Here is a 26,760-nt window from a genome sequence, read left to right as displayed (position 1 = left end):
TCCCAGGAAATGAAAAACCCTTATCACTTTGTTAGCGACTGGCTACAACTAAACCTTCTGCCACACATACGACTTTCCAGCAGCCCCCATCTCCGACTAAGGATAGACCATGGTATCCAGCAGCTTCACACAGCTGTCTGAATTATAGTTTAAGGCCATTTTCAAAAGTGTGGAGTGGTATCATATCACACTCCCGAAGATCATTACAGCTTGGGGAACATGGTTGCAATAATGCCCCATGTCATATCACACAGTCTTTATCCCGTTCACGGAGCATTCAGCAGCAGTCAGGATATCAGCGAAGCATCATCACACAGCTAACTCTCTTCCAGCGTTCAAGGTGGCTTCCAGGCCTCCATGTCAACAACAACTTTCTTCTTTATAGTCTCCTTAGCCATTGACTGTCCACCAATACATCAAACTCTTCCTGAAAAAGGAGACATCAAGATTGTCAAACACCCCGTATATATATATATCTGCCTATTTCCTTATTACCCACTAGGGGCTAAGCATAGAGGGGACAAACAAGGACTGACATAGGTATTAAGTCGATTACATCGACCCCAGTGCGTAACTGGTACTTGATTTTTTGACCCCGAAAGAATGAAAGGCAATGTCGACCTTGGCAGAATTTGAACTCAGAACGTAACAACAGCCGAAATATCGCTAAGCATTTCGCCCGGCGTGCTAACGACTCTGCCAGCTCGCCACCTTGCACACACACACACATATATATATATATAAATATATATATATATAAGGTTTTTCACAAAAACTACTGTCACTGATGTAGAAAAACCGTCTAAATATATATATATAAATATATATATATATATATAAATATATATATATATATAAATATATATATATATATATAAATATATATATATATATAAATATATATATATATATATAAATATATATATATATATATAAATATATATATATATATATATATATATATATATATATATATATATAAAATATATATATATATATATAAATATATATATATATAAATATAAATATATATATATAAAATAAATATATATATAATATAATATATATATATATACACACATACATATATATATGTTTATGTGGCGTAACTTCGGTATGGGTACCGGATACATTTCAAGAAAGTATTTTTTTATATATATATATGTATATATGGAGGGGGTGGATTTAGGGCTAGGGGTACGAGAAAAGGGTTTCTGTTATCTTCAGAAGTGTAAAGAAAGCCACTTCCGGTACGTATACCGAAGGATCGCCGCAATTTATCTCTGTGCTTGCTGTTGCACAACTTCTTTTTGTGTGAACCCTGTGGAAACATTTATGAAAATGTACAGATAAATAAGTTAGGTTTGCAATTCTCTATAATTGATAGCATAGTTTGTATAAGATGAAATTAAATCCAGATTTAGCCACAGGTCGGTCAAGTTTGTGAAGTTTTAACAGTTTTGTGACAACCGAGTGTCTTGAGACATTCTAATGAAAAAGGGAAAGAAAGAGATAATGCCACCCTCGCTCTTTCGGAGAGAAATTAACTTTTGGTGGTGGTGGTCGTGGTGAGGAAAACATTTGTTTTATTATCACAATTTCCACAGGAGTGGCTGTGTGGTAAGTAGCTTGCTAACCAACCACATGGTTCTGGGTTCAGTCCTAATGCGTGGCATCTTGGGCAAGTGTCTTCTACTATAGCCCCGGGTCGACCAATGCCTTCTGAGTGGATTTGGTAGACGGAAACTGAAAGAAGCCTGTCGTATATATGTATATATATATATGTGTGTGTGTGTGTTTGTCCCCCAGCATTGCTTGACAACCAATGCTGGTGTGTTTATGTCCCCGTCACTTAGGAGTTCGGCAAAAGAGACCGATAGAATAAGCACTGGGCTTACAAAGAATAAGTGCCGGGGTCGATTTGCTCGACTAAAGGCGGTGCTCCAGCATGGCCGCAGTCAAATGACTGAAACAAGTAAAAGAGTAAATTGCAAAACATAACTTATGTGTACCTAAGTGTTTCCACGGGATCCGCACGAAATGGAAGTTGTGCAACAGAAAGCACATTCAAGTCAAAAGATCCCACTTTGTACTCCTTTGAAATTAATGAATGTCTCTCCTGAAAAACCTGAACACGTCTGGAATGCACCTTGTATATATTTATGTATCATCATCATCATTGTTCGTCCGTGGTTGAGACAATGGAATTTACCATGCTACGCCAGACTTCACGGTCCATCATGGCATTACGGAGGTCCTGTTGCTGGATGCCTGTATCCCTGGAGATTACATCAGGGTAGGAGAGTTTGCGCCCTCTGGTATTGCGAGTAGATGGCTTCCAGAGGAGAAGAGTAGAAATTACCTTGTTTTCAGCTCTACAACAATGTCCCGCAAACTGGACTCTCCTACCTTTCACAAGAGATGACACAGGTGGTAGTTTCCCATATATTTGCATTTTGGTTGGATGGCGCTTCCACGAGAGATTTTGAGCTCTGATAAGGAGGCGAGTGTAGGTTCCATCCAACCGCCTCTCAAGCTTCTTTGATAACGTCCAGGTTTCTGAGCCATATAGTTGAATTGGTTCGACTGTGGCTTTGATGAGACCAAGGCATGTAATGGTGGCTTGTACAGTTGCAGAGGACACAGCTTGGAGGTGAATTAGCAGCATCAGAGGGGTCAGCATAAGAGGTAGAATTCAGATGGGGCAGCGAGCTGGCAGAAACGTTAGCATGCCGGGCGAAATGCTTAGTGGTATTTCGTCTGCCGTTACGTTCTGAGTTCAAATTCCGCGGAGGTCGACTTTACATTTTATCCTTTCAGGGTCGATAAATGAAGTACCAGTTAGGCACTGGGGTCGATGTAATCGACTTAATCCGTTTGTCTGTCCCCTCTATGTTTAGCCCCTTGTGGGCAATGAAGAAATAAGAATTCAGATGGGGTGGGGGACAATAGCGCTGGAGCTAGAGGGGGTGGTTGAGTGGTGATGCAGGCAGGGTGGGGTGAATAAGGGGAGTAGGGAGAAGGTTAGCGATGGAGGTAGAGTGGGGAGCAGGACGAAGAGCGTTAATACTGGCAGTGGGGGTAGGAGACGATGGTGGTTAAGTTGGCGTTTACAGGAGTTGTGGGCTGAATAAAGGGATGAGCAGGACAAATACCCACCAAATCCCACGCTAGAAGGGATCGGAGCATGTGGGGAAGGAGAGGATGAAGGGTGGCAGGGTGTGATGAAGCAGTTTAACCATCTGGAAAATTACAAAATTTCAAAGAAGACGTTTGTAGGCTTTTCCTTTCCCTGTGTGTTCTCTCTCCACTTCATGTTTGTAGAGAATTTCATTGAAAACACACTTTTTTTTGTTTTGAAAGACAGGAGGAAACAAAGTGGAGAGGAGTTGTGTAGGTATGCCAATTATGGTTATATCAGAATTAAAATTGTTTTCTTTACATTTTCCAATTTCTCTTTATTTACCCAAAAATATAATGCTATTTATTGCCAAATGATTCGCATGTTTGATGGCATGGAAGACGTACCGTTTCCATTAAAAGGCGTTTCAAAAACAAATCACCCCTTATCCAAGGTGATATAAATATTTATTTACAGCAAAGAAAATTACTGTAGAACAGTAAATTTCTAAGATTTTCACAAAGCAAAAGAAAAAAAAACTTGGATTTTTTGCGTGGAGTCAAATACCTCTTAATATGCTGCAAATCCCTTATTTGGGTTCAGAAAAAAAGTGGGGAGGGAGACCCCTTCCCACCCTGGAATCATTGGATATTTTTGTCTTTTTTCGTTGGATGAAGTTCTGTGACCTCGTAATATGCTACAATGCTTTTTGGGGACTGTAAAACGGGTGAGGTGAGGAGGAAGCCTCAGAAATTTCACCTGCATGAAAAAAGTGGGGATAGCAGCTTTGTTCATCTAATTGCTTCATCAGAAGCAAATTGACACAGAGGAATAAGAAGCAAGCTGAAATAAACAAGCAAACATAGATCAAAGCCCAGCATCAACAAAGACCTTGGATGCAATTAATAAACGAGAAGCAATCAAACATACATATTTAGGTACATATAAAAACCAAGTCAGCAAGTTTCAGTGTTGAAGACATATTTATTTAACCACGTCACCTCCACACGATTTCACAATCTTCTTCATGGAGTATATATTTTCAGTATGCAAGAAATTGTGTCTTGCTAAAAACCCAGTTACTCTAAAAGATGTTCACCTGGATTTCTCCACCATCTGCTCTCATGATGCTGCACTGCCTCACACGTTTTCTCCTCTTTTAGATTTCAGCTTTAATATCAATGGGCCTCTCGTGTCTGCTACATTCTGCTACACACACAACTATATTTATCTGCACATCACTGTTTCCACTCCTCACAATTGTCTAATCTAGTGCTTCCTAAAGTGGCAATATTTATGGTTATACAAATTATTTTCTACACAGAATTCTAACGAATACCTGTGCCCAGCAAAACTATGTGTATCCCAGGTAAGTGCTTACAAAAGGGTTGGCATCATTAACAATACCTCAAAAAGGAACCCTGATGATTATAAATATTACCAAAGGTTCATCAGTTTCTGACAATGCCCACAAGGAGAAAGGGTTTTAAAATGTCTGTTGCTGTGTGCTGCAAAGACATTTCATAAAAAATACAGAAATCAGCAAAAAGGCAAAAAGGCCTCTATCCTGTATGAACACGTTCGTGTTTAGTTAAGTCACTGCTTTGTATGAAGCATTTACCACAAATATCACAGCGAAATGGCTTTTCTCCTGTATGAACACGTTTGTGTTTAGTTAAGTCATTGCTTTGAGAGAATGATTTACCACAAATATCACAGCGAAATGGCCTCTCTCCTGTATGAACACGTTTGTGTTTAGTTAAGTTATTGCTTTGAGAGAATGATTTACCACAAATATCACAGCGAAATGGCTTTTCTCCTGTATGAACACGTTTGTGTTTAGTTAAGTCATTGCTTTGTATGAAGGATTTACCACAAATATCACAGCAAAATTGCTTCTCTCCTGTATGAACACGTTTGTGTTTAGTTAAGTCATTGCTTTGTATGAAGGATTTACCACAAATATCACAGTGAAATGGCTTCTCTCCTGTATGAACACGTTTGTGTGCAGTTAAGTGACTACTTTGAGAGAATGATTTACCACAAATATCACAGCGAAATGGCTTCTCTCCTGTATGAATATGTCTGTGGCTAGTTAGGTAATTGCTGCTAGAGAATGATTTGCCACACGTATCACAGTGAAATGGCTTCTCTCCTGTATGAACACGTTTGTGTGCAGTTAAGGGACTACTTTGAGAGAATGATTTACCACAAATATCACAGCGAAATGGCTTCTCTCCTGTATGAATATGTCTGTGGCTAGTTAGGTAATTGCTGCTAGAGAATGATTTGCCACACGTATCACAGTGAAATGGCTTCTCTCCTGTATGAATATGTCTGTGGCTAGTTAGGTAATTGCTGCTAGAGAATGATTTGCCACACGTATCACAGTGAAATGGCTTCTCTCCTGTATGAACACGTTTGTGTGCAGTTAAGGGACTACTTTGAGAGAATGATTTACCACAGATATTACAGCGAAATGGCTTCTCTCCTGTATGAATATGTCTGTGGCTAGTTAGGTAATTGCTGCTAGAGAATGATTTGCCACACGTATCACAGTGAAATGGCTTCTCTCCTGTATGAACACGTTTGTGTGCAGTTAAGGGACTACTTTGAGAGAATGATTTACCACAAATATCACAGCGAAATGGCTTCTCTCCTGTATGAATATGTCTGTGGCTAGTTAGGTAATTGCTGCTAGAGAATGATTTGCCACACGTATCACAGTGAAATGGCTTCTCTCCTGTATGAATATGTCTGTGGCTAGTTAGGTAATTGCTGCTAGAGAATGATTTGCCACACGTATCACAGTGAAATGGCTTCTCTCCTGTATGAACACGTTTGTGTACAATTAAGGCACTTCTGTGAGAGAATGATTTACCACAAATATCACAGCGAAATGGCTTCTCTCCTGTATGAATACGTTTGTGATTAGTTAAGCCCTTGCTTTGAGCGAAGGATTTACCACAAATATCACAGCGAAATGGTTTCTCTCCTGTATGAACACGTTTGTGATTAGTTAAGCCACCACTTTGAGTGAAGGATTTACCACAAATATCACAGCGAAATGGTTTCTCTCCTGTATGAACACGTTTGTGAGAAGTTAAGTCACTGCTTTGTATGAATGATTTACCACAGATATCACAGTGATATGGTTTCTCTCCTGTGTGAGTACGCTTGTGTCTATCTAAGGCAGCACTTCTAGTGGTTGATTTACCACAGATATCACAACGATACAATGATTTTCGCATATTTTTCAGTATTTCTTTGAGGAATCAAAATAGACCCAATCCTTGGCCTTTCTCACCACATTAAACTTTTACTCCTATCTTTATCCTTCTTTTTATTTATTCCTTACAAATGTTTCCACTGCAAACTTCACTGATATCTAAAGATGCTATAAATTTAGAAAGTCATCAAAGAGTAACGAGAATGCAAAGCATCAGCTAATGAAATAGAAAAATGTTGCTATTAATCTCAGTTCAGAGCAAACATTTCATAGAATTTCTACCAAAGATTTATAGAAATAGGCTTAGATGCGTTCTGTGTAAACTTTTCCTCAAGACTTTAAAAGATGAAAAATGTTCTTTGATGCCAATGTCATCTGTGAATCTGAAATAATAAAGAAACAGAATTAGATAGAGAGGAGAGACCGAAACGGAAATGTTACAACATTCCTGTACTGATTAACAAGTTAAATATTATTCTAGGAACAATGAGAATTCAAAATTTGTCACCTAAAAGTTTTAAATTCACAAATATATTAGAGAAAGGACTTTTCTCAAACATCTTTGGAGACTGATTTCCATATGATTACAGCTGTATATAATATAATATAATATTATATATATACATACATATATATATACTATATAATTAGGGTTCAGCAACGATTTGCTTCACCACACACCGAAGTTTAGAAAGGCAGTCAAAAAATCTTAGCTATTCCTTTTACTTTAAAGGGAAGTATGATTTTCGTTAATTTTTTTCCCTTTTACCTGAATGGTTGTTTTAAAGTGCTCTGGTTTTTCCGGGAACTCCCTTTAAAGTAGAAGGAATAGCTAAGATTTTTTTACTGCTATTTCTAAAATTCGGTGTGTGGTGAAGCAAATCGTTGCTGATTTGTTGAAAAACAAAAGAGGGCCTACCACTTGCTTATGTTTCGGATTCCCCAAATTCAACAACAACCATGCTGATGAAATTTTTTACTTCTACAGATGAAGCAAGTGGACAAAATGATGGTGCAATACTTTCAAACAGGTAGGGAGAAAAATATGTATTATTAAACGATTAAAGGGCTCAAAAGAAAATTACACAAATCGAGTGTCAAAAGGAAACCCGTTATAGGGCAGGTCTTCTCTCTATCTATCTATCTATCTATCTATATATATATATACATACATATACTAAGTAATTGGTTAATATAGGGCGTAACAAATATCAGAAAATCAAAAAAAAAATGTGTGTAATAGGTGTAAAACAACTTCCTATGAACGAATATGAAAAAAAAAATTCGCGCACGCGAAAGGGGGGTGGGGGAGAGGCCTCGGAAAATTCACATCGGGAAGTTCCGAAAGCGTCTGAGGAGCTGACCCGGGCACCAAAACAAAAAAAAAATAGTGTAATATGTGTAAAACAACTTGCTCTAAACGAATATGACAAAAAAAAATGCGCTCTCGAGAAAGAGGGGTGGGGGAGAGGCCTCGGAATATTTATATCGGGAATTTCCGAAAGCGTCTGAACCGGGCACAAAAACAAAAACAGCGTAATAGGTGTAAAACAACTTGCTCTAAACGACTATCATGAAAAAAATGCGCGCTCGCGAAAGGGGGGTGGGGGAGAGGCTTCGGAAATTTCACATCTTCAGTCCACGGCCTTTAAACTAAGAAAAAATAGTGTAATTGGTGTAAAACTATTTGTTCTAAACGAGTATCAAGAACACACACTCACACATGAATCATAAACTCCGTATTTCGCAAAAAAAAAAATAAAGAGAAGAAATTCTGGAAAAAGTGAAGAAATGTTGAATCTCATTCCTTGGTTAAAGCTATTTTAAACATTAAATTTATGCTTTTCTTTGAAATAGTTCAGATATATGCAATTCTTCTCACTTATTAAGATGCATTTATCAGAAAAAAAGAGACAGAAAAAATTATTATTTGTGTCAATCCTTCCCTAATTATCCTTTATTAATTAGTTTTGGCGTGTATTTTTTTCCCAAATTTATTTTTTCACCTTTACAACACTGTTTAGTAAAGCAATTAATTATCTTTATAATTTGCATATTTGACTTATTAATCAAAATTCTCTAGATGTAATATATACTAAGTAATGCATCCTTCATTTATGTGTTCCGTTTTGTATTATGCATGCGTGACTGTTTGTATGTAAGTGTGTTTAACTGTGCACATGAATGTGAATATTAAAGAACATATTTATTTACTATGATTGTTATTTTCAGAACAAATAAATCTTTTGGCTGTTATGTTATTGATGTTATTATTATTGCTAGTTAAAGGGTGGTGACTTGGCTGAATATTTTGAGTCTTGTAGTATGTAGTTGTGTTAGTCAATATTCTGAGTTCAAATCCAACTCATTTCTTTATCATCATTATCGATGGACCACTCAAAGAGGTATGTATACATTATCATTTTCGTAACATAATTTCTGTAGTATTTCAAGATGTTTCTGACACGTATTTTGATTCACATGGCGGAGATCCAACATTTCTTCACTTTTTCCAGAATTTCTTCTCTTTATTTTTTTTTTGCGAAATATGATTTTATGATTCATGTGTGAGTGTGTGTTCTTGATACTCGTTTAGAACAAGTAGTTTTACACCAATTACACTATTTTTCTTAGTTTAAAGGCCGTGGACTGAAGATGTGAAATTTCCGAAGCCTCTCCCCCACCCCCCTTTCGCGAGCGCGCATTTTTTTCATGATAGTCGTTTAGAGCAAGTTGTTTTACACCTATTACACACATTTTTTTTTTGATTTTCTGATATTTGTTACGCCCTATATTAACCAAGTAATTAAGGGTTTAGCAACGATTTGCCTCACCACACACCGAATTTAGAAATAGCAGAAGAGCCAAAACTCTTTTGACTGCTATTTCTAAATTCGGTGTGTGGTGAGGCAAATCGTTGCTAAACCCTTAATTACTTAGTATTACTTAAACCTTCCTTGAATGGGGCTTTTACATGCCGAAATCTACTTGGTGAAATTGATGATTATTCCAAATTAATTAATTTCACCCTATATTATTATTGATAATTATATATATATACATATACATATATAAATATATATATGATGAGTTCAGGTTAGGCGGAGAATATTATTTCGATTTTTAGGGGCTTCATTTTTGAGAACTCCTTGAAAAGATGTGGTTAGGGTCACAGAACAATGATATAAACTTTTTGCATTTTCAATTTTGGTAACTCCCAAAACCGAAAGGATCCCGCATTTCTGTAGTTATGCCCTAAATTTACTGACAAAATATACATTATTAAACGATTAAAGGACTCAAAAGAAAATTACACAAATCGGGTGTCAAAAGGGGAAATATCGTTTACCAAAAGGAAAGCCGTTGTGAGGGAGGTCTTCCTGCTTGTCTTCGGGAATACTTAAAAAGCTGACAAATGTCTGTAGATATAGACTAACCTCCTATGGTTCAGTTTCTTGTCTTAGATATCACACACCTCCGTTAACAAGTGTGCAACAAATGCTATGTAGATATATTTTTTCACTTACCATTAGAATACTTGTTGATCTGACCAGGATCCTTTCTTGAAATCCACTTTGTTTTTCCCACCATGGATAGTAGAAATGCGCACAATATTTGCTACAAAGGGGCATACAAACAATTCGTGCTTTCGATCTAAGGTCCAAATGAAATATGAAGAAGGGCGAGCAAAGTTCCTCGATTCAAAGCTTTTTGCCCCCTTTCCTGTAAAATAGGGATCAACCAACTAAAGCTGTGATCAAGAGAAATATTAAATCACAAATCATGTAAGTCGCTTCGTGTTATTCATAGAGATCAACGTTCACCTGAACACGAGGTATTACTACATCTGATATAATTAGATTCGTCTTAATTAGAAGCACGTGTAAAAGCTGTTGATAATTATTCCCGCGGTTGAACGACACCGGTGACATATATTAAAAGTCCCCAATATAACACGAAGAGACGTTAAAATTATATTAATTCACACCTTTAATTGCATCTCAGCCAAGGTAAATGATAAAAACCTCATCCAGCTAAATAGTAATTACGTCTCAACAAGAGTGTCTGCGCATGGTCACTGAACCTGCTAAAAATAGCAGCCAAATATTTCTGACATCATTACATCTTAGCATTAGAATGCATATAACCGTATGTTTGTTCATTAAACGGACATATGATTAGAAACACAGCAGGTGCTGTTCCCTACCCTTTAACAGGGGTCGACAAACTTTTTCCACCATCGACCCTCAACTATAGCGAAGATCGAAACGGAGCCCTTCCCGGCTTTCAAATTCCTTTTTGTTTTTTTTTCTCTCCGGAATCCCATGTTTTTAGGCCATGGAAATTTCGATTCTGGAAAAGATTCTTTCAACAACCCCAACATCAAAATTTCAGTCCCATATCCCTTTCCTTCGTTTTTTTACTTTATCCTGAAATAAAGGGGGAAGGGTTCCGTTTACGGCGTGGGGAAAGACAATGGACCGCACCCTCTTTCCGATGTTTTTTGGGTTTTGTTTTTACAGGAACCCACGATATCGAGTTCGTTGATTCCAAATCTGCAAAAACAATCTGCATTAAAAAATTTTTAATCTCCCAAAGCAATTTCTTAAATTTTCTACTATAAACAAAATTTTTCTGGTGAAATTTGTAGAAAAATAAGGAGATTACGATTCTGAAAAAAACAAAAAAAAACTGTAAATTCTAATTTTTCAAAATATACAAAACAAAAACAAAAACCCCACCTCCTCCCCCGACCCATAACAAGAAATGAAATGAAAGTGTTTTCTTCTATTAATGTTTCCTGCATGCATCATCATCATAACCATCATCACCATCATCATCATCGTTGGACGGTTCGACCGGGGTCTGGGAAGCTAGGGGCTGCACCCGGCTCCAGTCTGATCTGGCACAGTTTCTACAGCTGGATGCCCTTCCTAATGCCAACCACTCCGCAAGTGTAGTGGGTGCTTTTTACATGCCACCTGCACAGGTGCCGGGGGGGGGGGATTCCGGCATTGGCCACTATCGGTTGGAGCTTTTAACGTGCCACCGACACGGAAGCCAGCCAAGGCGGCGCTGGCAACAGCCACGTTTGGATGGTGCTTTTTATGTGCCACCGGCACAGAAGCCAGTCGAGGCGGTGCTGGCTACGGCCACATTTGGATGGTGCTTTTTATGTGTCGAGGCGGTGCTTGCTAAGGCCACGTTTTGATGGTGCCTTTTATGTGCCACCGGCACAGAAGCCAGTCGAGGCGGTGCTGGCTACGGCCACATTTGGATGGTGCTTTTTATGTGTCGAGGCGGTGCAGGCTACGGCCACGTTTTGATGGTGCTTTTAATGTGCCACCTGCACAGGTATCACAACTACTATTTCCATTGATAATTATCTCAATGTTCATGTGCTTGACTCAACAGGTCTCCTCAAGCATAGCGGGACGTTCTGGGATCCAGGGTACTTTCAATGAGCAGGGGCTATGCGGAACTGGCATAGGAAGCAGCCCGGGTCTTTGCAGTCACAGCATATCTCCAGAGGTCCCGGTCCTTCCCCATTGCCTCAGTGAGGCCCAACGCTCTGAGGTCATGCTTGACTATCTCATCCCATGTCTTCCTGGGTCTACCTCTCCCCTGATACCTTCAACTGTTTAGGAGTGGCACTTCTTCACACATCTCTCCTCATCCATCAGCAGCACATGACCATACCATCGCAAGCGTCGCTCTTGCACACCACATCTGATGCTTCTTATGTCCAGCATTTCTCTCAGGGTGATTACACTCTGTCATGCGTGCACACTGACATTACACATCCAGCGGATCATGCTAGCTTCATTTCTTTCAAGTCTACGCATATCCCCTGCAGTCACAGCCCATGTTTCACTACCGTGAAGCATGGCAGTTCGCACACATGCATCATACAATCTACCTTTCGGTCTGAGTGAGAGACCCTTTGTCGCCAGTAGGGGTAGGAGCTTTCTAAACTTTGCCCATGCTATTCGTATTCTAGTGGTGACACTCTCTGAGCATCCACCTCCACTACTAACTTGGTCACCCAGGTAGCGGAAACTATCAACTACTTCTAGTTTCTTCCCCTGGAGTGTGATGGAATCTGTTTTCTGAGTGTCTGTGGTGTCTATTGTCCCTGTGCATCTGCCGCACATGAAAGCTATCTTATCAGTTAATTTCCCTTTGATGTTGCCGCATCTCTTATGCGTCCATAGCTTACATCGGGTGCATCTTATGGAGTTTCTACTTACACCTTTCCTTCAGATCGAGCAGGGCCACCTGCCCGAGGGAGTGTGTGATGAGTTCGCCTTTTTGCTTACTATAACTTTGGTCTTTGCTACATTTACTCTAAGGCCCTTTGATTCTAACCCTTGCTTCCACACTCGAAATTTCTTTTCTAGTTCCGGTAGTGATTCTGCTATGAGAGCCAGGTCATCAGCATAGAGGAGCTCCCAGGGGCATCCTGTTTTGAATTACTCTGTTATTGCCTGGAGGACTATGATGAATAAATGGGGACTGAGGGCTGATCCTTGGTGTACACCTACTTCTACCCGGAGTTCTTCACTATATTCTTTGCCAATCCTAGCCTTGCTGACAGCCTCTCTGTATAGAGCCTGTACAGCCCTTATTAGCCATTCGTCAATCTCCAGTTTCCGCATTGACCACCAGATAAGGGATCGAGGAACCCTGTCAAAGGCTTTCTCCAAGTCCACAAAAGCTATGTAGAGGGGTTTATCTTTAGCTAGGTACTTCTCCTGCAGTTGTCGGACCAGGAATATAGCATTAGTGGTGGTGCTTCTACCTGGCACAAAACCGAACTGCATCTCATCTAAGCAAATTCTCTCCCTAATGAGAAGGGTTATGACCCTCTCTGTGACCTTCATCACCTGATCCAACAGTTTGATACCCCTGTAGTTATTTCTGTCAAGAGCATCACCTTTACCCTTGTAGCAGTTGACTATGGTGCTGCTACGCCAGTCAATGGGTATGACTCCATTCAGAACTACCTGGTTTACAATGCGGGTGACTAGGCCATAGCCCACATAGCCAGCTGTTTTAAGCATCTCAGCAGTGATTCCTGATGGGCCGGGGGCTTTACCTGGTTTCATATCCTTAATTGCCTTAACTACAAGAGAGCTGGTCCCTCTACTGGGTCAACATTTGGCAGGCTCTCCTCCTCCCATTCATTCTCCTCATTCAGCACTCTTTCATAATCGCTTCTCCAAGCCTCTTTCTTTGTTTTTCACCAACAGTAAAATGCATAAAATTATAAAATAGAAGCTGCCCAAAGTGAGAGTCGGGTGGGGTTCAGGAGGTGATGCAGGCTGTGATGGGAATGGTGAGGAGAATAAGGGGAGCTGGATGAAGAGCCTGCTTTTCCCATTCAATCCCAAGATTAACAACTGCATGATTTTCACTAAGAGAAAAAAACAAAACTTGGATTTTTGGGGTGGAATCAAGTACCCTGACCTAATAAGATGCTTCACGTCCCTTATATTGGTTTGGAAAACAAGAGGGTAGGGTCACCCCTTCCCATTTCGGAATCATTGGATATTTTTGCGTCTTTTTTTTCTTGAATGAATTCCTGTGACCTAATATGCTACAAAACTCTTTTTGGGGTCCGTAAAACGGGATGGAGTGAGGTGGAAGCCTCAGAAATTTCACCCAACCCTCACTGATCTTCTCACCTGTATGAAAAAAGTGGGGAAGTCCCCCAATTTTTTGTTAACGACAATAAGGGATTTGCAGCATATTAGGTCAGGGTACTTGATTCCACGCAAAAAAATCCAATTTTTTTTCCTTACTGAAAACTTTGTGGATCAAAAGATCAATGGTGGTGGGGGTGAACATTCCAAGGCTTCCAGCTCCCTCCATCCTGTTTTTCGGACCCCAAAACAGGTTCTGGAGCATATTAGGTCAGAGGAATTCATTCAATGAAAAAAATAAATTTCCATCGATTCCAAGATGGGGGTGTCCTCCCACTTTTCCAAACCAAAATAAGGCATTTGCAGCATATTAGGAGGTATTTCTTTTATCACAGCAGCTGGTTGCACCCCACAAGGTTTGATAGAACCTACTAAAGCAATCCAGCATCCTCCCAGTATTACTACAGGTGACAGCGAGGCTCAGGTGTTAAGAAAAACCATGCACCCACACGGGCATCACCTGCCAATGTTGACAAGAACTTCATGGATAATGGCCTAGTCCCTCTGAATGTCTCAAACACCACAAGGTGGAAGAGATAGTTCACTGTCAGGTCCCGATACCTCAGGGTTTTCTTCCATTCGGCTACGGAAGCAGTGACCCTGCCATTAACTGCAGCATCCAGGATGTGAGAAGGAGCAAAGGAGTAGCAGAGTGTGGCATCCCAAATGAGGCACCTTACCTCTAACCCAGGCACAGATGACAAGACCATCTCGTCTATTTCTACCACTTGTGAGAAACATTTTCAGGATGAGGGGACAGGAGTTTTGGCTAATTCACACATCTTTATTTCCTCATACGTTTTCACAAAGTCTGTGAATTGCCCACCCCTACTCCAGGTAGTGTTTTCCCCCAACAAATTTCTATATAATTGTAATCTACACAATTTCAAGCATTTAAAAAAAAAATTGTGTGGTACGTAGCTTGCTTATCAATCACATGGTTCCCCGGTTCAGTTCCACTGCTTGGCACCTTGGGTAAGTTTCTTCTACTATAGCCTCGGGCCAGCTGAAGCCTTGTGAGTGGATTTGGATGACGCAAAGTGTAAGAAGCACGTTGTATATACATATATACTGTTTTTAAGGTCTACCCCTAAATTTGGTAATGAAATCTATACAAACAGCTCAACTGAACGCCACTACATCGTACCAAACACCTTCTACTTTCCATCTTGGGTAAGAATCCAATACTGCAACGGTTTAGGATATCCAGGGCCCACAGCTTTTCAATATCTCAACACAAAACCAGAAAGATTTATTAAGCGTAGAGTTGGATTTGCTCTAACGATGTATTCAACTTTTTATCTGAGATACTAAACGAACCCACAGCCTAGAGAAACACAAAGAAGAGCAGCTTTGTTCATCTAATTGCTTCATCAGAAGCAAATTGACACAGAGGAATAAGAAGCAAGCTGAAATAAACAAGCAAACAAAGATCAAAGCCCAGCATCAACAAACACCTTGGATGCAATTAATAAACGAGAAGCAATCAAACATACATATTTAGGTACATATAAAAACCAAGTCTGCAAGTTTCAGTGTTGAAGACATATTTATTTAACCACGTCACCTCCACACGATTTCACAATCTTCTTCATGGAGTATATATTTTCAGTATGCAAGAAATTGTGTCTTGCTAAAAACCCAGTTACTCTAAAAGATGTTCACCTGGATTTCTCCACCATCTGCTCTCATGATGCTGCACTGCCTCACACGTTTCTCCTCTTTTAGATTTCAGCTTTAATATCAATGGGCCTCTCGTGTCTGCTACATTCTGCTACACACACAACTATATTTATCTGCACATCACTGTTTCCACTCCTCACAATTGTCTAATCTAGTGCTTCCTAAAGTGGCAATATTTATGGTTATACAAATTATTTTCTACACACAATTCTAACGAATACCTGTGCCCAGCAAAACTATGTGTATCCCAGGTAAGTGCTTACAAAAGGGGTTGGCATCATTAACAATACCTCAAAAAGGAACCCTGATGATTATGAATGTTACCAAGGGTTCATCAGTTACTGACAATGCCCACAAGGAGAAAGGGTTCTAAAATGTCTGTTGCTGTGAGCTGCAAAGACATTTCATAAAAAATACAGTCAAATTCTTGTATGGATAGATACATGTCCAGTTAAGTAACGTTTCCTAGAGAATGATTTACCACAGAAATCACAGCGAAAAGGCCTCTCTCCTGTATGAATACGTTTGTGAGAAGTTAAATGACAATTTTGAGAGAATGATTTACCACAGATATCACAATGGAACGGTTTCTCTCCTGTGTGAATACGTCCGTGTTTAGTTAAATGACTGTTTGTAGGGAATGATTTACCACAGATATCACACGGAAATGTTTTATCTCTTGCGTGATTACGTTTGTGACTAATTAAGGCATATGGTTTCTCACCTGTATGAATACGTACGTGTCTAGTTAAGCTATTGCTTTGAGAGAATGATTTACCACAGATATCACAGTGAAATGGTTTCTCTCCTGTATGAACACGTTTGTGATTAGTTAAGTTATTGCTTTGAGTGAAGGATTTACCACAAATATCACAGCGAAATGGCTTCTCTCCTGTATGAACAAGGTTGTGTTTAGTTAAGTTATTGCTTTGAGTGAAAGATTTACCACAAATATCACAGCGAAATGGCTTCTCTCCTGTATGAACAAGTTTGTGTTTAGTTAAGTTATTGCTTTGAGTGAAAGATTTACCACAAATATCACAGCGAAATGGCTTCTCTCCTGTATGAACAAGTTTGTGTTTAGTTAAGTTATTGCTTTGAGTGAAAGATTTACCACAAATATCACAGTGATATGGCTTTTCTCCTGTATGACTTCGTTTGTGTCCAACTAATTTACTGCTTTCAGAGAAAGATTTACCACAAATATCACAGTGAAATGGTTTTCCCCCTGTGTGAATGCGTTTGTGTGCAGTTAGGCTACTGTTTTTAGAGAATGATTTACCACAGATATCACAGTGATATGGTTTCTCCCCTGTATGAACACGTTTGTGAGAAGTTAAATGACAATTTTGAGAGAATGATTTACCACAGATATCACACTGGAACGGTTTTTCTCCTGTGTGAGTACGCTTGTGTCTATCTAAGAAATCATTTCTAGTGGTTGATTTACCACAGATATCACAACGATACAATGATTTTCGCATATTTTTCAGCATTTCTTTGAGGAATCAAAATAGACCCAATCCTTGGCCTTTCTCACCACATTAAACTTTTACTCCTATCTTTATCCTTCTTTTTATAGTTTATTCCTTACAAATATTTCCACTGCAAACTTCACTGATATCTAAAGATGCTATAAATTTAGAAAGTCATCAAAGAGTAACGAGAATGCAAAGCATCAGCTAATGAAATAGAAAAATGTTGCTATTAATCTCAGTTCAGAGCAAACATTTCATTGAATTTCTACCTAAGATTTATAGAAATAGGCTTCAATGCGTTCTGTGTAAACTTTTCCTCAAGACTTTAAAAGATGAAAAATGTTGAAGATGTATTCATTATAAAAGAAAATTTCTTTGATGCCATTGTCATCCGTAAATCTGAAATAATAAAGAAACAGAATTAGATAGAGAGGAGAGATCAAAAGAGAAATGTTACAATATTTCTTTATTAATTAACAAATGACATCATATAACATTGGGTGAAATGTAAAAATTTGTAAACTACAACTACTCTTTAACATTGTGTAACATTACTCATGCATGCACATATATACATATCTCTATCTACGTATATATATATTGTCAATAAAAATAAAAAAAGGGGGTAGAATAAATTAATTTCTAAAAAGCTCGGTGTGATATGCATTGTCTGGGAGACATTTTCTTGCAGTTGAAGAAATAGCCAAATTTTTGGCTGCTATTTCTAAAAAGCTCGGTGTGTTGTAAAGTAAATTATTTTACTTTACCCTATTTTTATAAATTTTTTATAAAATACCTATATATATATATATATGATGAGTTCAGCTTAGGCGGAGAATATTATTTTGATTTTTGGGGCTTCATTTTTGAGAACTCCCTGAAAAGATGTGGTTAGGGTCACAGAACAATGATATAAACAGTTTTGCAATTTCAATTTTGGTAACTCCCCAAACCGAAAGGATCCCGCATTTCTGTAGTTATGCCCTAAATTTACTCACAAAATATACATTATTAAACGAATAAAGGACTCAAAAGAAAATTACACAAATCGGGTGTCAAAAGGGGAAATATCGTTTACCAAAAGGAAAGCCGTTGTGAGGGAGGTCTTCCTGCTTGTCTTCAGGAATACTTAAAAAGCTGACAAATGCCTGTAGATATAGACTAGCCTCCTATGGTTCTGTTTCTTGTCTTAGATATCACACACCTCCGTTAACAAGTGTGCAACAAATGCTATGTAGATATATTTTTTCACTTACCATTAGAATACTTGTTGATCTGACCAGGATCCTTTCTTGAAATCCACTTTGTTTTTCCCACCATGGATAGTAGAAATGCGCACAATATTTGCTACAAAGGGGCATACAAACAATTCGTGCTTTCGATCTAAGGTCCAAATGAAATATGAAGAAGGGCGAGCAAAGTTCCTCGATTCAAAGCTTTTTGCCCCCTTTCCTGTAAAATAGGGATCAACCAACTAAAGCTGTGATCAAGAGAAATATTAAATCACAAATCATGTAAGTCGCTTCGTGTTATTCATAGAGATCAACGTTCACCTGAACACGAGGTATTACTACATCTGATCTAATTAGATTCGTCTTAATTAGAAGCACGTGTAGAAGCTGTTGATAATTATTCCCGCGGTTGAACGACACCGGTGTCATATATTAAAAGTCCCCAATATAACACGAAGAGACGTTAAAATTATATTAATTCACACCTTTAATTGCATCTCAGCCAAGGTAAATGATAAAAACCGCATCCAGCTAAATAGTAATTACGTCTCAACAAGAGTGTCTGCGCATGGTCACTGAACCTGCTAAAAATAGCAGCCAAATATTTCTGACATCATTACATCTTAGCATTAGAATGCATATAATCGTATGTTTGTTCATTAAACGGACATATGATTAGAAACACAGCAGGTGCTGTTCCCTACGCCTTTATCAGGGGTCGCCAAACTTTTTCCACCATCGACCCTCAACTATAGCGAAGATCGAAACGGAGCCCTTCCCGGCTTTCAAATTCCTTTTTGTTTTTTTTTCTCTCCGGAATCCCATGTTTTTAGGCCATGGAAATTTCGATTCTGGAAAAGATTCTTTCAACAATCCCAACATCAAAATTTCAGTCCCATATCCCTTTCCTTCGTTTTTTTACTTTTCCCTGAAATAAAGGGGGAAGGGTTCCGTTTACGGCGTGGGGAAAGACAATGGACCGCACCCTCTTTCCGATGTTTTTTGGGTTTTGTTTTTACAGGAACCCACGATATCGAGTTCGTTGATTCCAAATCTGCAAAAACAATCTGCATTAAAAATTTTTTCATCTCCCAACGCAATTTCTTGAATTTTCTACTAAGAACAAAATTTTTCTGGTGAAATTTGTAGAAAAATAAGGAGATTACGATTTTGAAAAAAACCTAAAAAACTGTAAATTCTAATTTTTCAAAATATACAAAACAAAAACAAAAACCCCACCTCCTCCCCTGACCCATAATAAGAAATGAAATGAAAGTGTTTTCTTCTATTAATGTTTTACGCATTCATAAAATTATAAAATAGAAGCTGGACAACGTGAGAATCGGGTGGGGTGCAGGAGGTGATGCAGGCTGTGATGGGAATGGTGAGGAGAATAAGGGGAGGTAGAGAGGGGAACTGGATGAAGAGCCTGCTTTTCCCATTCAATTCCAAGATTAACAACCGCATGATTTTCACTAAGAGAAAAAAGACAAAACTTGGATTTTTGGGGTGGAATCAAGTACCCTGACCTAATAAGATGCTCCACGTCCCTTATATTGGTTTGGAAAACAAGAGGATAGGGTCACCCCTTCCCATTTCGGAATCATTGGATATTTTTGTGGGTTTTTTTTTCTTGAATGAATTCCTGTGACCTAATATGCTACAAAACTCTTTTTGGGGTCCGTAAAACGGGGTGGAGTGAGGTGGAAGCCTCAGAAATCTCACCCAACCCTCTCTGATCTTTTCACCTGCATAAAAAAAAGGGGGGAACTTACCCAGATTTTTGTTAACCAAAATAAGGGATTTGCAGCATATTTGGAGGTATTTATTTTATCACAGCAGCTGGTTGCACGCCACAAGGTTTGATAGAACCTACTAAAGCAATCCAGCATCCTCCCAGTATTACTACAGGTGACAGCGAGGCTAAGGTGTTAAGAAAAACCATGCACCCACAAGGGCATCGCCTGCCAATGTTGACAAGAACTTCATGGATAATGGCCTAGTCCCTCTGAATGTCTCAAACACCACAAGGTGGAAGAGATAGTTCACTGTCAGGTCCCGATACCTCAGGGTTTTCTTCCATTCGGCTACGGAAGCAGTGACCCTGCCATTAACTGCAGCATCCAGGATGTGAGAAGGAGCAAAGGAGTAGCAGAGTGTGGCATCCCAAATGAGGCACCTTACCTCTAACCCAGGCACAGATGACAAGACCATCTCGTCTATTTCTACCGCTTGTGAGAAACATTTTCAGGATGAGGGGACAGGAGTTTCGGCTAATTCACACATCTTTATTTCCTCATACGTTTTCACAAAATCTGTGAATTGCCCACCCCTACTCCAGGTTGTGTTTTACCCCAACAAATTCCTATATAATTGTTATCTACACAATTTGAAGCATTTAATAAAAAAATTGTGTGGTAAGTAGCTTGCTTATCAATCACATGGTTCCCCGGTTCAGTTCCACTGCTTGGCACCTTGGGTAAGCTTCTACTATAGCCTCGGGCCAGCCGAAGCCTTGTCTGTGGATTTGGATGACGGAAACTGTAAGAAGCCCGCTGTATATAGATATATACAGTTTTTAAGGTCTACCCCTAACTTTGATAATGAAACCTATAGTAACACCTGGACTGAACGCCACACATCATACCAAACACCTTGGACTTTCCATCTTGGGTAAGAATCCAATACTGCAACGGTTTAGGGTTTCCAGGGCCCTCAGCTTTTCAATATCTCGACACAAAACCAGAAAGATTTATTAAGCTTAGGGTTGGATGTGCTCTAATGACGTATTCAACTTTTTATCTGAGATACTAAACGAACCCACAGCCTAGAGAAACACAAAGAAGAGCAGCTTTGTTCATCTAATTGCTTCATCAGAAGCAAATTGACACAGAGGAATAAGAAGCAAGCTGAAATAAACAAGCAAACAAAGATCAAAGCCCAGCATCAACAAAGACCTTGGATGCAATTAATAAACGAGAAGCAATCAAACATACATATTTAGGTACATATAAAAACCAAGTCAGCAAGTTTCAGTGTTGAAGACATATTTATTTAACCACGTCACCTCCACACGATTTCACAATCTTCTTCATGGAGTATATATTTTCAGTATGCAAGAAATTGTGTCTTGCTAAAAACCCAGTTACTCTAAAAGATGTTCACCTGGATTTCTCCACCATCTGCTCTCATGATGCTGCACTGCCTCACACGTTTCTCCTCTTTTAGATTTCAGCTTTAATATCAAGGGGCCTCTCGTGTCTGCTACATTCTGCTACACACACAACTATATTTATCTGCACATCACTGTTTCCACTCCTCACAATTGTCTAATCTAGTGCTTCCTAAAGTGGCAATATTTATGGTTATACAAATTATTTTCTACACACAATTCTAACAAATACCTGTGCCCAGCAAAACTATGTGTATCCCAGGTAAGTGCTTACAAAAAGGGTTGGCATCATTAACAATACCTCAAAAAGGAACCCTGATGATTATGAATGTTACCAAGGGTTCATCAGTTACTGACAATGCCCACAAGGAGAAAGGGTTTTAAAATGTCTGTTGCTGTGTGCTGCAAAGGCATTTGATAAATAATACAGTCAAATTCTTGTATGGATAGATACATGTCCAGTTAAGTAACGTTTCCTAGAGAATGATTTACCACAGAAATCACAGCGAAAAGGCCTCTATCCTGTATGAATACGTTTGTGAGAAGTTAATCGATAATTTCGAGAGAATGATTTACCACAGATATCACAGTGAAATGGTTTCTCTCCTGTATGAATACGTCTGTGTCTAGTTAAGGCACTTCTATCAGAGAATGTTTTCCCACAGACATCACACTGATATGGTTTCACTCCTGTATGAATACATATGTGTTTAGCTAAGTGATTGCTTCGAGAGAATGATTTATCACAGATATCACAGTGATAAGGCTTTTCTCCTGTATGAATTCGTTTGTGTCCAATTAAACTACTGCTTACAGAGAATGATTTCCCACAGACATCACAGTGAAATGGTTTTTCCCCTGTGTGAATGCGTTTGTGTGTAGTTAGGCTACTGTTTTTAGAGAATGATTTACCACAGATATCACAGTGATATGGTTTCTCCCCGGTATGAACACGTTTGTGAGAAGTTAAGCCACCGCTTTGAGTGAAGGATTTACCACAAATATCACAGCGAAATGGCTTCTCTCCTGTATGAACACGTTTGTGTATAATTAAGGCACTTCTGTGAGAGAATGATGTACCACAAATATCACAGCGAGATGGCTTCTCTCCTGTATGAACACGTTTGTGTTTAGTTAAGTCATTGCCCTGAGTGAAGGATTTACCACAAATATCACAGCAAAATGGCTTCTCTCCTGTATGAACACGTTTGTGTATAATTAAGGCACTTCTGTGAGAGAATGATTTACCACAGACATCACAGTGATATGGTTTCTCTCCTGTATGAATACGTTTGTGAGGAGTTAAATGACAATTTTTAGAGAATGATTTACCACAAATATCACAGTGATATGGTTTCTCTCCTGTGTGAAGACGCTTGTGAGTAGTTAACACACAATTTTGAGAGAATGATTTACCACAGATATCACACTGAAACGGTTTTTCTCCTGTATGAACACGTTTGTGATTAGTTAAGCCACCGCTTTGAGTGAAGGATTTACCACAAATATCACAGTGAAATGGCTTCTCTCCTGTATGAACACGTTTGTGATTAGTTAAGTTATTGCTTTGTGTGAAGGATTTACCACAAATATCACAGCGAAATGGCTTCTCTCTGGAATGAATACATTTGTGTTTAGTTAAGTCATAGCTTTGAGTGTATGATTTACCACAGATATCACAGTGAAATGGATTTTCTCCTGTGTGAGTACGCTTGTGTCTATCTAAGAAATCACTTCTAGTGGTTGATTTACCATAGATATCACAACGATACAATGATTTTCGCATATTTTTCAGCATTTCTTTGAGGAATCAAAATAGACCCAATCCTTGGCCTTTCTCACCACATTAAACTTTTACTCCTATCTTTATCCTTCTTTTTATAGTTTATTCCTTACAAATGTTTCCACTGCAAACTTCACTGATATCTAAAGATGCTATAAATTTAGAAAGTCATCAAAGAGTAACGAGAATGCAAAGCATCAGCTAATGAAATAGAAAAATGTTGCTATTAATCTCAGTTCTGAGCAAACATTTCATAGAATTTCTACCAAAGATTTATAGAAATAGGCTTAGATGCGTTCTGTGTAAACTTTTCCTCAAGACTTTAAAAGATGAAAAATGTTGAAGATGTATTCATTATAAAAGAAAATTTCTTTGATGCCATTGTCATCCGTAAATCTGGAATAATAAAGAAACAGAATTAGATAGAGAGGAGAGATCAAAAGAGAAATGTTACAACATTTCTTTATTAATTAACAAATGACATCATATAACATTGGGTGAAATGTAAAAATTTGTAAACTACAACTACTCTTTAACATTGTGTAACATTACTCATGCACGCACATATATACATATCTCTATCTATCTCTCTCTCTCTATATATATATATATGATGAGTTCAGGTTAGGCGGGGAATAATATTTTGATTTTTGGGGGCTTCATTTTTGAGAACTCCCTGAAAAGATGTGGTTAGGGTCACAGAACAATGATATAAACATTTTTGCAATTTCAATTTTGGTAACTCCCCAAACCGAAAGGATCCCGCATTTCTGTAGTTATGCCCTAAATTTACTCACAAAATATACATTATTAAACGATTAAAGGACTCAAGAGAAAATTACACAAATCGGGTGTCAAAAGGGGAAATGGCGATCTTTCGTCTCTAGTAGACCTTTCCGTCGATTTCCGTAAAATTTTTTTTTTTCTTTTACATATGGGCTTGCGGGAACTTTTGAAGTAATGAGAGCGAAAGAGACTAAGAGAAAGCGATTGTATGACGAGGGAAGTTCTTTTGAAGTTACCGTGCATGGCAAGCATTGATGTATATGTGTGTTTAATGTGGTGTGGGAGACAGGCAGTATGTTGTGTAAGTGAAGTGCTTCTGTTAGTGTGTGTGAAGAGACAGAGAGAGTAATGTGTGAAAGAGAGAGATAACTGAAATTTTTTACTCGGTGTATGTGTATATGTATGTATATTACTTCAAAAGTTCCCGCAAGCCCATGTGTAAAAAAAAAGATTTTTTTACAGAAATCGACGAAAAGGTCTACTAGAGATGAGAGATCGCCAAAAAAATGTTTTTCAATGCTTCTAATTGTTTTCTAACGAAAAAAAAAAAAGCATTTGTCTTTAAAATAATATACACTGTATATCGTTGGAAAATATTTCCTAAGCTCCAGTAGGGGCTCGCTATTAAGTTAGTTTTTGCAGTGTTGCGCCAATCAGCTCATTTGCATACGCAAGTCGCTGTAGAATCGACAACCTACGACTCGCAAGCGCGGATGCGCATCTGCGCGCACCGGGCCCAGTCTCCAAGACTAGTACCAAGATACGGTTAGGGTCACAGAACAATGATATAAACATTTTTGCAATTTCAATTTTGGTAACTCCCCAAACCGAAAGGATCCCGCATTTCTGTAGTTATGCCCTAAATTTACTGGCAAAATATACATTATTAAACGATTAAAGGACTCAAAAGAAAATTACACAAATCGGGTGTCAAAAGGGGAAATATCGTTTACCAAAAGGAAAGCCGTTGTGAGGGAGGTCTTCCTGCTTGTCTTTAGGAATACTTAAAAAGCTGACAAATGTCTGTAGATATAGACTAACCTCCTATGGTTCTGTTTCTTGTCTTAGATATCACACACCTCCGTTAACAAGTGTACAACAAATGCTATGTAGATATATTTTTTCACTTACCATTAGAATACTTGTTGATCTGACCAGGATCCTTTCTTGAAATCCAGTTTGTTTTTCCCACCATGGATAGTAGAAATGCGCACAATATTTGCTACAAAGGGGCATACAAACAATTCGTGCTTTCGATCTAAGGTCCAAATGAAATATGAAGAAGGGCGAGCAAAGTTCCTCGATTCAAAGCTTTTTGCCCCCTTTCCTGTAAAATAGGGATCAACCAACTAAAGCTGTGATCAAGAGAAATATTAAATCACAAATCATGTAAGTCGCTTCGTGTTATTCATAGAGATCAACGTTCACCTGAACACGAGGTATTACTACATCTGATATAATTAGATTCGTCTTAATTAGAAGCACGTGTAGAAGCTGTTGATAATTATTCCCGCGGTTGAACGACACCGGTGTCATATATTAAAAGTCCCCAATATAACACGAAGAGACGTTAAAATTATATTAATTCACACCTTTAATTGCATCTCAGCCAAGGTAAATGATAAAAACCGCATCCAGCTAAATAGTAATTACGTCTCAACAAGAGTGTCTGCGCATGGTCACTGAACCTGCTAAAAATAGCAGCCAAATATTTCTGACATCATTACATCTTAGCATTAGAATGCATATAATCGTATGTTTGTTCATTAAACGGACATATGATTAGAAGCACAGCAGGTGCTCTTCCCTACGCCTTTATCAGGGGTCGCCTACTTTTTCCACCATCGACCCTCAACTATAGCAAAGATCGAAACGGAGCCCTTCCCGGCTTTCAAATTCCTTTTTGTTTTTTTTTCTCTCCGGAATCCCATGTTTTTAGGCCATGGAAATTTCGATTCTGGAAAAGATTCTTTCAACAATCCCAACATCAAAATTTCAGTCCCATATCCTTTTCCTTCGTTTTTTTACTTTTCCCTGAAATAAAGGGGGAAGGGTTCCGTTTACGGCGGGGGGAAAGACAATGGACCGCACCCTCTTTCCGATGTTTTTTGGGTTTTGTTTTTACAGGAACCCACGATATCGAGTTCGTTGATTCCAAATCTGCAAAAACAATCTGCATTAAAAATTTTTTCATCTCCCAACGCAATTTCTTGAATTTTCTACTAAGAACAAAATTTTTCTGGTGAAATTTGTAGAAAAATAAGGAGATTACGATTCTGAAAAAAACCTAAAAAACTGTAAATTCTAATTTTTCAAAATATACAAAACAAAAACAAAAACCCCACCTCCTCCCCTGACCCATAACAAGAAATGAAATGAAAGTGTTTTCTTCTATTAATGTTTCAGGCATGCATAAAATTATAAAATAGAAGCTGCACAAAGTGAGAATCGGGTGGGGTGCAGGAGGTGATGCAGGCTGTGATGGGAATGGTGAGGAGAATAAGGGGAGGTAGAGAGGGGAGCTGGATGAAGAGCCTGCTTTTCCCATTCAATTCCAATATTAACAACCG

The 26,760-nt window shown here is 38.6% G+C and overlaps 4 protein-coding genes across 4 annotated transcripts in view; 1 reads left to right on the top strand and 3 right to left on the bottom strand.

Annotated features, from left to right (window-relative positions):
• LOC115226645 (zinc finger protein 845-like) overlaps window positions 1-9,819 on the bottom strand; it is a 364,992-nt gene extending 355,173 nt beyond the window's left edge. The window contains exon 1 of the mRNA XM_036515043.1: window positions 9,784-9,819. The gene's annotated coding sequence lies outside the window, so the exon portion shown is untranslated. The remainder of the gene's footprint in view (window positions 1-9,783) is intronic.
• The window catches only part of LOC115226589 (zinc finger protein OZF-like), a 414,387-nt gene that overhangs the window by 348,272 nt on the left and 39,355 nt on the right, over window positions 1-26,760 (top strand). The gene's annotated exons all lie outside the window — the stretch shown is intronic.
• On the bottom strand, window positions 4,684-10,493 carry LOC115226471 (zinc finger protein 665-like). Its single transcript, XM_029797467.2, has 2 exons — window positions 10,474-10,493; window positions 4,684-6,151 (listed from the first exon to the last, which is right to left on the bottom strand). The coding sequence occupies exons 1-2, from the start codon at window positions 10,491-10,493 to the stop codon at window positions 4,684-4,686; spliced, it is 1,488 nt and encodes a 495-aa protein (XP_029653327.2).
• Window positions 16,159-22,465, bottom strand: LOC115226470 (zinc finger protein 724-like; the record flags this gene model as incomplete). Its single annotated transcript, XM_029797466.2, has 4 exons — window positions 16,159-16,334; window positions 16,464-16,996; window positions 18,380-18,383; window positions 22,429-22,465. Coding segments are annotated over 4 exons (750 nt in total), but the record flags the coding sequence as incomplete, so codon positions are not given.

This window comes from Octopus sinensis, linkage group LG30, assembly GCF_006345805.1.
Source record: "Octopus sinensis linkage group LG30, ASM634580v1, whole genome shotgun sequence".
In the NCBI taxonomy this organism is placed as follows: domain Eukaryota; kingdom Metazoa; phylum Mollusca; class Cephalopoda; order Octopoda; family Octopodidae; genus Octopus; species Octopus sinensis.
Note: the sequence above shows the minus strand (reverse complement) of the source record. Positions and strands in the feature narration are given on the sequence as shown.